Below are 12377 nucleotides of genomic sequence, written 5' to 3'. Positions count from 1 at the left end.
GTTCACTTCTGGTCTCTGGTTGCCTTTTAGTTTTCTTGTCCCACAGTGTCCATATTCCCCTTATTCAGCAGCAGAACAAAGTGCTGTGGACAGCAGCTTTCCCAGGTATGAGCTGCCTTTTGGGATGGACACCTTGCAAGTGGCTGCAACTGGGTGAAGTTTTTCCCTGTGAGAAGCTGTATTTTTAGGAGTTTTACCTCCCTGTGGCACATTCAGCCTGCCTTTTCSTGAGTCATTCAGGGCTTATTTCACTCAGCTGTCCATGTGAAAGTGGCAGGGGTGAAGCATGATGGACCGCACTCCTTTGATTGGTGTGCTGGTGTATTATTTTGTAWTTTTGGATTGGGTTGTKTTTTTTGGKTTTTTTTTTTAGTTAATTGCTTGATTTTTCTGAGACAGATCCCATCTGGCCCTGATGTTTTGTCAGTCTGGTGACATTCTAAAAAATTTTATAACTGTTTCTGGCATTATCTCAATTTCTGACTATTTCTGCTTTCTTCCTGAAAATGTATGGCTGTTCTTGGCATCTTCTCCACATTCCCCATTCCTCATAAACATTGCACTAAAAACTTGTTTTATCCATGTCTGYTGCTTCTGTGAATAGTTTACCTTTCTGCTCTGCTGAGGAGCTGTCCCCTCAAACATGCCACGATCTCAGCTATCTGTAATTCTTCTCTGTCAGAGGSAGCAGCAGTTCTGTCAGCCTCCTCTTGCTGCTTTGCTCAACAGTTTGCTGTTTGCTGTACAATTCTGATTTTTGTCTCTCTTCAGAGGTTTCTGCTCACCTCAGGCAGTCTGCCTAGGATTTTGATCCCTAGTTTCCTTCCAGCACATGGAAAGGGGAATACCTGTGACTGTAAACTTTGCAATAGGCTGCAGAAGCCAACTAATATTCCAGCTGAAGCCTAATGGAGGTAGTTSTTTTTATTTCCAAAAGAGATTGATTTAATACTAGAAATCCTTAAAATCACTTTCAGATTATCTAAGTGTGGAAAAACATACCTTCATGGAAAGATCAACCAAAGATTTGCATAAATATCTAGATGAAGAAAGGTGTTTTGAGTGTGRGCAAGGATTTTAGCCCTGTTGACAAAGGCACAAGCAGATGGCTCCTTTCCCATGTAGATGTGCCTTTCCTAGGGTTGCCTGTCTGATGTCTGTCTGTCCTGCTTATTAATGGAAAGTTAAACTTGTAAAGGTGGAACAGAAGCACCAGATTCCTACAGACTGCTCCCAAATCTCTTTGCTCCCTTTACTAATTAACAGCATCTCCACTGGTACTTCTAAATTGTTTGCTGCTGTACCCCAAGCTCTAATCTCTCAGTAAAATTAATGTGGAGCTCTTTGGCTAGTTCATAACCTTGAGTTTTGGGGGGTTTTTTTGGTTTTTTTTTTTTTTTTGAGATACTGAGTTAGTCTTATCTCTGTCTCCATAATCTATTGTCCTTCTGCCTCTGGTTCAGCTGGGGCACCTTTCCAACCTGAGCTATTTCTGTGCACATCCAAAGGTATCACAGCATCACCCACTTGAGTATTTCCATGATTTTGGTGTGGTGGTTGAACTCTCTCCATGAATACTCATCAGTAACCCCAATTTCATGGAGAACTAAAAATCCAGCAAGCTGCAGGGGATGTGCCTGAGAGATACAGGCAGCAAACAGGCCTTGCAATCATGAACTGTTATGAGTCTGCAGAAGTCTGTCACTGCTGAAGTGATTTGATAATTCTGTCAGCCTAGCAACATGACAATACWTCAGGAGAGTTTGAAAAACTTCCCCCATATTTTTCTCCTGTCAATAGAGTTGTTGTTATTATTTGGTTTTTGCTAGCCTTTCTACGACTTTGAGAGAGACTCCTGCCAGAAATATTGTCATAGTAAACACCCCTGTTTTCTGGGGGGAGAGGGGAAATCAGTCTGAACATTGAAATAAAATTGTAATTAGTAACATTTTGAGGGAGTTTATGCAGTAGGGCAGAAATCTATCCCATCCAGTGCTGTGCCRATAGCTGTGACCACTAATGGCCCACTTCTAGTTTGGCTTTTCAAAGGTATTTTTGTGAGCATGTCTTAAACTACGTGTGCTTTTAGATCTAGGCAAGATCTCTGACTTCCTCTGGCCTTSGTGATTTCCCACAAGAGTGGTGTGCTCTACCTATGCTAATTCCCTAATGAAGTGCTGTAGTATCAGATTTTGGGACTTTCTTAGTGCTGGTCAGTGGGAGTAAACATCCCATAAAACCCACATGGATGTGTTGGATTCCAAGGTTGCATTAAGGGTATCTCAGTAGGGCTGGAGAGTAGCAATTGGAGGAATATTGGGATTTGTAGGGGAAATTGAGTGGGTAGGATCTCTCCCTCTCTCMCTTAGTCTCTTAGCAACAGCAGGCCCAACAAGTGTGGCATTGCTTGCTGGGGGTGTGCAGTCCCCTTTGTCAGAGGAGAGCAGGAAAACTTCAGTGCAGAGGAGATGGGGAAATGAGGTCAGGAAGAGTCAGTGAGAGCATGAACTGTATCACCCTGGGGGAGAAATGATGGAAGGAAGCTTACCTGATACACAAGCATGAATGAAAAGGTTGTTCTTTCAGTARCAGTGGGATGGCAGTGAAAAAGCTGTCCTAGGCTTTCACAATGACAGCCTTGGGCATCATTTAGGTCTCTTCCTGCCAATGCTCCCCATCAGGGTTGTGATGGGCAGGTGTCACTGGTGAATGTCTGAGCTGGGCAGCTCACCCACAGCCTGTGCCTGACCCCAGAGCACTGCCTGGCTCTCCTGTCCCTCGCCTGCAGCACAGCAGGGTGACCCTGACACGTCCCTCTCAGCCCATCCTGTCACTACAGCACGGCACAGCCGGAGCCTGCAAGAGCAGAGGCAGCTGCTGAACTCGGGTGTATCTGCCATTCAGATGCCTGAGCCCCGAGTTCTCCTTTGCATTCCCAACTCCTGCAGAGCTGCTTTTTGAGGCTTTGTCCCAATGTATTTTGTAGGCCTGGAGAGTTCAGTATGTGACACCTGTGTGCCACAGCTAAATCTGTGATTCTCTGTGCTGTGCTCGCCATCACGATGGTTGTGGCAATGCCAGCGTGCATGTCAGAGCACAAGACTGAATCACACAGGATAAGTCATCTCCCACATTATTGCTCTTCTGAAATACAGGGTGTGTTTGCTATCTAGCATGTAGGCTGTGTTTTTTCCTTTATGTAAATAGAGGGCTTTTTGTCTATAAAATACACTAAGTCGTTGTGGGAAAGGAGAGGTGAGGAAAGGAGGATGGGACATGAATACCAGTGTTCTGCTTAACCTTCTTCCTCCTATTGAAAAAATATCAATGCATTTTTTTACTCTGGAATGGCACCATTTGCTTCCTTATACCCAGAGAGACATTGTGTTTAAAGCCATTATGACACATCATAGGTGGTGGTGGCAGCATAATGGCAGYTTCCAAAGACCCTTTTCTTAATAGCTGCTAGGTTGATGCTGAATTAAAATGCCTTCAGAATGGCAGTATTATTTCCTCTTTGCCTTTATAACTTTCCTTTTTTTTTTTTTTTAATTTTTCCTAATGCCACATTAACGCATAGAACAGAAAATGAAAAAGGATTCCCATTTTTGCTGTGAACCTTCTCTGTGTGACTGTTAATGGCTTTGGGAATGATGACTTCGAATGATGCAAAGTGTTCCATCAGACAAAACTAGAACTTGCAGTCAGAGTTGTAGTCTYGAGTATCTATCCTGGCACTGGCTGTGAGAGCTGGACCTCAGCTTCTCTGCAAGCACAGACCCTGAATTCTCTTCAAAACTTATCCACATCCAGCTCTGAGCATTGTGACAAATCTCACACCACAAATCTCCTGTTCAGCATGTTGACATTTACTTATGACTGCAGAAGGTGTATCTGCCTCCACTCTCCTTCCAAAAATCCCCAAAATATAAGTTCTTAAAGTGACTGGTATTACATTGTAAAGGGAAATTCCTCATTGCTGGCAGCCTGAGAGTCTTCCATATCTGATTTCTCYTGAGGGAGAGAATTATGCATCTACAGCATATCTGCAACTAGCACTGATGCCAGTAGATGTAACTGAGAGTGCACTGTGAATTGTGAATTGTGAAGATGCCTGATCCTTGGCACCTCTAATTTAGACTGTGCTATGGCTGGCTCCAGGGTGYGTCCCTGTCTAAATTGATCAGTGTAATAGCAACAGTGATAAGTCTTTTATAGTTCTGCTTAGGCTGTAAACCACTGTAATATCTGTTCCAATACTGGATTTAGATTGTCTGTGTTGTGTTGCTGCCATATCTGACTGTGCTGTGAATCAGGCAGTGAGGGAGAGCAAACACAGAGCTGGTGCCATGGACCCATCAGGTGTTAAAAGGAGAAATTAACAAAAATGAATGTACTGAAAAGGAGAGAAGGGATATATGTGTGTGAACCTTCAGAAGAAAAGCTCTTCATCTGTGATCAATAGTGATGTGTGTGTGGTAAGAAGCTGATGAGGCAAAGGAGATCATGGAAAAACCTGATAAAGGAACTAAAAATCAAACTGTATTTGTAAAAAACCTGCATGTAGTCAACTGGCTGGCCTACTAAGGCTCCATAAGCTTCTTTAATAAAATCAGTAACTATTGGAAAAAGCAACCAGTTTGATCCCCATACTGAAAGGTGCTAGGTGGGATCCTAATGGTCTTTTGTCAGGCTGGGCTTTCCTCCAGAGTACAGGAAAATCTGTTTAAATGTTAACTAAAACTAATTATGCGAGAAGCCTAAAAGAAAATAATAGATAAAAATCAGCAGGACACTTTAAAAAGAGATTGATRTCCTGCAGTATATATAAATTGATTCTGCTTCAAACTGCATTAGTGAGAAATTTGGCTCAATTGTCCTGACATTTGTCCTTTTTTCTTGAAAAATTGTGGGCTTACTCTGAAAAACATGGAGTAGAAGGAGTATAGAAGCTCTCCATTACTTCTCAGGCATGACTGTGCTATAACATTCACTTTGAAATCGCTGAGTCTGTATTGCAGCAGAGAATCTGACCCACAGACTCATCCTCTACCCAAGAAACGTGTTCTGTCTCTCACATCAGCCTAGCAAGGGAAAATCTACAAAYAGTGCTGAGCTGACAGTTCTGCTGGTAGTGCCAGAGACAGGACAGAATCCAGCTCCCTCCCCTGTGCTTGCTGCTTCATTAGTAAAGATAAAATTTACAAAAGCACGTAGAACAGATAAACTGAGGAAGAATCCCTTCTGTAAACTCAGAATTCTGACTTGCTTTTTAAGGTGTTTCCAGCAAACTCTGTTTCCAGAGTTCAGAGGAGATGCTGTCAAAACATTCCGTGTTTATCGTATTGCTYGGGCCATGTGGGGGAGGCGAGGCCRCTGTTTTCCACTGYGTTGCCATGAGCWAGGAGGAACTGCAGCATCATGACTGAATCTCTCAGCGAGGCTGATCTAAGGCAGGGTGAAAACTAATAATTGTATCCAGGTGGAAAATATCCTCCCTGTACCGAGGCAGAAAGTGCTGGACAGTGACAGGAGGTTCACTGCAAGGGACACAAAGGTCTCTTCTGTATTGACCCATTTCTGACTGAGCATCACTCTCAGGGCTTTGGGTTTCTCTCTTGGCTGCTCTCAAACAATTGGAAAATTTTGCCCACTGTTGTGTTAAACACGTCTGAGATTGAATTGGAGCTCTGGATCGTGGCTATGTGCCCCTAAAAGCTGAATCCAAGTGTCAGCTCTCCACCCAGGAACCTTAATTATTAATTATTCTGGTGGCATAGAGTGAACTTTGCAGGGTAAGAGTTCGAGAGAGTATTTCTTCAGCATCACAGGTGGTGAGGCACTGTCCCTGGAGACCTTTAGGAGAAGGGCTCATTGCCATGTCTTGTTGACAAGGTGGTGTTTGGTTACAGGCTGGACTCCATCTCAGAGGTTTTTTCAGCCTCATTAATTCTGTGAAATGCTCTTCACCTTGCCCTTGCATGTCACTCAGGAGCCAKCAGGTCTCATTCTAACACGACTCAGAAATGTGAGCAGTCCTTTCTCATCAGGTACATCTATGTTTTCATCACTGCTCAAGCTGTGCGGTCTCTGCCACATTCCTGGCTGTTATTTACTGCTTTAGTCTTACACTTCTCTAAGACCCACTTTTTCTAAATGACCAACTAAAGCATTGGAATTTCCTTCTCTTTYAAATTCAACAACTCCACTTGACCCTTCAAAGTACAGATACTGAAGCAGTATTTAAACTAAATGCCATTTCTAAGCAAACACCCACGAAGTTATTAGGCATTTTCTCAACAGAGTACATCCAAGTTACATTAAAAGGACCAAGCTGAGACCCATCTGCTTTTTAAATATCAATTGGCTCAGTCCCCAAAACCAAAAGTCATAATAATTTTTTTTTAGATAGGGGTTTGTGATAGTCTTCTGAGAGATTTTACAAGAGAAGATAAATTAATCTTTCTAGCAGTACTTGGCATGACCCTCAGCTGTTCCTGTTGTGATTGCCTGGCTAGGAAAATGTGTTTTTACGAGTACTTTAAAGTGCAGTTAGTAGTRATGCAGAGAGGATTATGCTTGTTTTTGCAGGATCAGGTTTGCTCTCCTAATGGAAGGGAAAGCTCTGCTTAAAACTTCATCTGGGTAAACTTGGGGAGTGATGTGGCTTTCTGTGGGGAGGATCTTACACACAGGCTGAATAAAACTTTTAAAATGGTCAGTGATTTTAAAGCAAAGAAGAAATTGAACAGCTTTGAAATTAAAACTGCCTTGTGACCTTTTCATATTATCAAGAAGTGTTTTGAAAATGTATGACAACGGCTCATTTTTAACATTATCTGGATTTCATTTTTAAAATGGTCATTATCAGTTTATATTTTGGYGTAAGAAAATTAAATGCTTTTCTAAAAGTATCTTTGCAAAAACCTCCAAACCACAACTCTGTTAAAAGCTTTACATTGTGTTTTTCAGAATGAACTCTACTGAACAGTCCTGAAAACAATGCCTGAGGAATATCTGTGTGTAGGTGAAAAGAGCAGAGCTGAATTCAATAATTTAGTACCTGCATCTCTGTTAAGGAAAACAAAACTGCAGTATTATAAAGGAATACATTTTACTTGGGCAGTGAGATATTGCTCTCTTTGGAGTTAATGACAGTTCTGCTTTTATTGCAGTAAATCCAGTATTTTTCTAAGAGGTGACAGGCATGTGACAGGCATGTGCAACAACTCAGAAGCAACAGAAAGGTCCAGTAATTCGGAATAAATATATGTATATTTTTAATAACCTTCCATTTTGGCTGAACCTTCAAAACTAATCAAAACTCAGCCAACATGGGAAAGATGAGTCCACATCACTGAAATGTGTCCAAATTGCAMGACATCAAATGTGAAAAGAYATTTCAGTCATAGGTCATGCAACCTGTTCTTGTTAAAGGATCTATGCCCACAAACACACAAATTAATCATTTATKCCTCAGATAAGGTGCTCTGTGAGCAATCCCTGCACACAGCTCCAACAGCTCACTCAGTGAGCTCAAGTGTGGAGCTCTCACCAGTTGATCAAAGGCCAAGGGACCAGCAGCTATTGAATCATTCACTGCAGGAAATGTGATTCAGTAATGGCTTTTCAGCTGAAAGGGCAGAGCAYTGGTGCATTGCTTGGAGCTGAGTGCCAGCCCCAAGGCTTTGACACCCAGTCACTTCTGTGACCTTCAAAGCAAACTTCCTTCCCTCCACGTTCTCAGTGTCAACACAGGATGATCCATTCGGTGTCACAGCTGCCAGTGAGAATTCAGTGACCCAYGGTCTATCAGTTCACTTCTATCAAGTGTCTGTACTCAAGCTGTAATTTAATGTTGTCCCACTTGCTTATGAAATTACTGAACCCAGAGATGAGCAGGAGGTCATATTTTTTACACTTCCCTAAAGTGAATATGCTGCTGTCTGCTTTGTATTACCCTGTGCTGTGACCCATCACATTCCCAAGCAGRTAATTCCCATCTGTTCTGGATTTGRGAAATCATCCTTRGRAGGCACCTGTCATTCATGAACTATTTTCTTTCAAAGCAATAACGAGGATGTCACTTTGGATGCTTTCCCTCAARAAAMCCYTWAAAAAATCCAYGAAAACCTTGCAAAAGTWGTAATAAAGACTGAAACTACTAGTGTTCAGCTGGCAGCTTTTAATTGTTTTGGACTGTTCTAGGAAAAAAAAAGAGTTTACCAATAATGTTCAGCCATTGTAGGGTGTTTCTCTGTGGTTTGATACCCTCATGGAATTCTCAGAGGGAGACAAACTCTCCATGTTCCCAATAAATGTGTACAATCCAAGGAAAACAGCTGACCAGGCTGCTCTCCAAGCTCTTCATGGAGGTTGGCAGAGGTTGTTCTTCTGGTGACTCTTTATTCCAATAGCAATTCACCTTTTCTTGTGGTTTTAATCTCAAAAACTAGAAGAGAATCAGAAAATTCAGAACCAATAGCTGGTGAAGGAGCTAGCAAGCAGCATCAGTATTTTTGCTTTCATGGAGTATTATTTTCATTACAAAACAAGAAGTGTGTACTGGGACTTTTAAGGATGGAGGTAATGGATATTGAACTGATGTTTTTGTCAGCAGTAAATTAAAAATTTTACTGCTTTTTGTAAGTGCCAGTTTGTCATACTTTACACAGGAACATCAGAAAAGCCACATTTGCTCAGAGTAAAGGTCCATCTGGCTCAGCATCCTGTCCCTGGGTAGTGGCCAAGAAATTATGCCTAGGGGCGAGTATGAGAACACAGAAAATCAGCAGTGATTCTTCAGGATACTTCTGCAGCCATGAGCTGCCCCTAACTCGTGAACTTCCAGTCTTTCTGTCTCTGTGCATTTTCCAAGACTAAAAGGATCCYATTTTGTATCTGAGGGAAGGAAAAGGGTAGATTTGGTAGACACTGAGGTGTGTCTGTTTTCAGTGATGCCCATGGGGCTCTCCAAGGAGGGGAGATGTTTGGGTTCCCCTCCCTATCCATGTAACTCARGCACAGCACTGGTTCCTGATCATTGTCCACATTATCTCTTTCTTTCCACCTATCAGTTTACGGCTTTTCCTTTCCAGATCATGTATGACCTGCTCCTCTGTTCACAAACAGGATACATTGCCAATTTTCCTATTCTTCCCTCACCATCCCTTGGCTCTCCTCTGTTCACTTATCAGGCAAAGATGAGCCATTTCCCCACTGCACACACCTTTAGGCTGCCCAGAATATGTGACAGGAGAGGATAAAGCCAGCTGCTCTCACAGTATTTCCAGCAAAAAGCAGGAGCWKGTTCCCCACGCACCTCTGCACAGAYCCGCTGATCTTCCCAAGGCTGKAAGACTGAAYCTGGGAGCTTCAYCTGCCYGTGAAATTAATCCAGGGGAAAGCATCTGTGTTTGTGAGAACACCTCCCAGCACAAAGTTCTCCTGTAAAGCCTTTCAACTGCATAAGGTGTGTGTTGAAGTCTGAGCCAGCTCAATCCAGGACACGACATCCAGCAAGATTAGTGGCAATCAAAGCCTTGTAGGTGAGAAAAGCAAACACTTAATCAAATATGAAGTAACTCATCTGGAAGGCACATCCTGTGGCATAGTTTTAAATTAACAGCCTTTTTTTTCAATTTGCTGTAGGCAGCAGACTGGTGAAGCTCTCAGTGCAAACCCCTGAACAATCTGAGATTTGCAGGTGCAATGTCTTTCTAAAGTGAAATTGAAACGTTTCAAAAGTTGATGCAGCTTACAGATGGAGCAAAGAACATGTAACTGGAGTGAGAGAATGCAGAAAATTCTCCTCTGTGGCATTAACAGGTTGTTAGAATGGGGATAATACATTAGAGAGCTTTCCCTGTTAGTGCCTTATCATAGGCACAATTAAAGGGGCGTCACACATCAGTGGGGGTSTGGAACAATGTGCTGTATGGCTCGTGTTTGATCCAAATTACTGCAACGCTTTTCCTTGTGTCAGCAGGACGTGGGGATTCAGGCAGTTTGAAATTGAATTTGCCCCTCCAAGGAGAGKCTTGGATGTCCATGTGCCAGAGCAAAGTGCAGGCAGTGCTGGTGTTGAGCATTGCCTTCTCCACACAGCTGAGCGCACCCTCAGTGGGGCATGGATGCTGCCAATCGACATCTGCTAAAGACCGGGCTGAGATCCTCCAACCTTTCCCTATCGATTGCTGAACAGATGGTGAGACATCATCCTTATTGTTTTTCATTCCAGACTCATGGAGAGATGTGAGCTGGCAGTTTCTTTTTCTCAGCTTGGGCCCAGCAGATCTTTAGAATCAAAACATTATTATTATTATTATTATTATTATTATTATTATTATTATTATTATTATTATTATTATTATTATTATTATCCTGTTAATTTCTAGGGAGCCATTAAGATTTGGGTGCCTCATTCTAAGAAACAGGATAGAGGCTGGTAAGAATTCTTTGTCCCAAACATTTTAAGTCAGTATTGATCTAATTCTGGCATAAACCTGCAAGATAAACCTAAATTTCCTTTGTGCCAGTCCCAGGACTGCATTTGTATGAAAAGGGCATCTTTTGAGTTTGATCAGGCAGGTGAAAAGTTGCTCCCAGCTTCTTCTGGCAGTAACTGTTCATGRTACACTTCTGATTTTTGTAGTGACCTGCTGGAGGTGCCTCAGTTGTTCTCATTTTCTGTTGTGTTGGAACAGAGTATGTGTGTGCATGCAGCTGGCCACTGTTTGTTGCAGCACAGTGGGGATCCCTGTTCACGCTCAGTAACTGTTAAACCCCTTTCATGTGATATCAAGCATTCATCTGATGACTCCATTCAAGTCAGATGAGCACAAGAGTAAATAAAAAGATCATGATGAACTTGGAGATCATGGTGCCAAAGCTGAGCTGAGAAGCTGAAACCATAAGCATTGTCTCTGTTAGACAGCAAGGCACAGAAGGTACAACAAGCAGCTCTTACATAAYGAAGCAATTATGTTTTCTCAGTCTCACAAGTTTTTGACAACACAGCTTTTTCAGGCTTTTCGCTGATAACACTTTGAGGCTCTTCAGGGGAARTATGATAAATAAGCAGTCACTATTCCAAGTGTGGTTTTGATCCATTTTTACTGAAGAAACATCTTACATTTTTCATCTACGCTGATACGCTCTCATACCCGGAAAAGGTATGTAGCTGTCACTGAGGGAAGTAGCAAGTCAATAAGGGATGATCCCTTATGGAATTAGAAACCCAAACCAAACAAAAAGGCTATTGTATCTTTGGAGGGTGTCYTGGGTTGATTTTATGATAACACTCTATTCCTATATTCCATGTGCTTGTATGCCCAAAAGGTGGCTGTGCCTTTAAATGCGACGCAGAAGAAGGGGCAGGGTCGTCTGGGAAGGCAGCATGGGCAGTTCAAAGCCGGGGCTGCCACACAGCTGGTGGTTTTGGTAGCTCAGTTGGACACTGGGCAAACTCACCTCGCTGCGTGCAGGAGAGTTATATTGTTGGATGGCTCAGGTTTGTTAGCTTGGGCAAACAGCTCTCCCTGGACTGCCACCCCGTCTACTGGGGTGATCAGTCGGCGGCCGATGGGGACAATCCGCACTGCTCTGTCTCGTCCCGGACTCCAGAGAAGCCAAGCTGGCGACAGAAAAGCACATCGACCCCTCTGTTTCATCCACAGTGAGGAGAGGACTGCCGCCAGGTTCCCACTGTTGCCTGAGCRGCCACGTGGACTTTTGTTTCCTTTTTTTTGTTCCCTAGGACAAGAGCTGTGCCATGTTTCTCCACACCACGCGCTGAATGGCTGTGGGGGTAAGGAGCGACATAGGTTCCTGAGTTTTAAATATCTAACAGTTACTTTTTATCTRTGTCCTGTGGGCACCATGTTTTGTTAATAAACTTTTTTTTTCTCTCCATTTTTGCCCAAACATCTATTTCATATTGGTGGGAAAAAAATTATCAATTTTTTCACTTGAGAGGAAGCATTTACCCTGTAACATTTTTCTCTGAAAACATTGTCTCAAACTGAGACAGAGGGAAGCAAGAAGCCTGGTTTAACTTTCATGGTTAGAAAGAGAGCTAAGTAATGAAGTTGTCATAGAGTTTTTACGGGCTATTTTTTATCCTAATCCTCCTGAAGTATTAAATTACATGAGCTGCAGTAGCAGGGTCCCCAGACAAAACTGTACCATACATACAAATTAAAAATAAATTATAAATGGCTCTGTACAGGAAAATGTAATTCTTTTCATCAAAGCATTGAATGGACTGGAGAGAATATGTCTCTTAGGGCTTATAGAACCACGTAGAGCAGGCTACCATTTGTTTTTCTAAAGCAATAAAAAGTAATATTTGTGACTGAATTTCACAKTAATCTTTG

General features: G+C 42.4%; 1 protein-coding gene across 1 annotated transcript in view; it reads left to right on the top strand.

Moving 5' to 3' along the window:
* The first annotated feature begins 107 nt into the window (after window positions 1-107).
* The window catches only part of PARP1 (poly(ADP-ribose) polymerase 1), a 73014-nt gene continuing 60744 nt past the window's right edge, over window positions 108-12377 (top strand). Inside the window, exon 1 of the mRNA XM_057374907.1 lies at window positions 108-181. Coding sequence (XP_057230890.1) covers window positions 108-181 — 74 coding nt within the window. The remainder of the gene's footprint in view (window positions 182-12377) is intronic.

Source organism: Malurus melanocephalus, unplaced genomic scaffold (assembly GCF_030028575.1).
Source record: "Malurus melanocephalus ecotype Western Australia unplaced genomic scaffold, MMel_1.1 scaffold_235, whole genome shotgun sequence".
Lineage (NCBI taxonomy): Eukaryota > Metazoa > Chordata > Aves > Passeriformes > Maluridae > Malurus > Malurus melanocephalus.
This window is presented reverse-complemented; position numbering and strand designations above follow the sequence as displayed.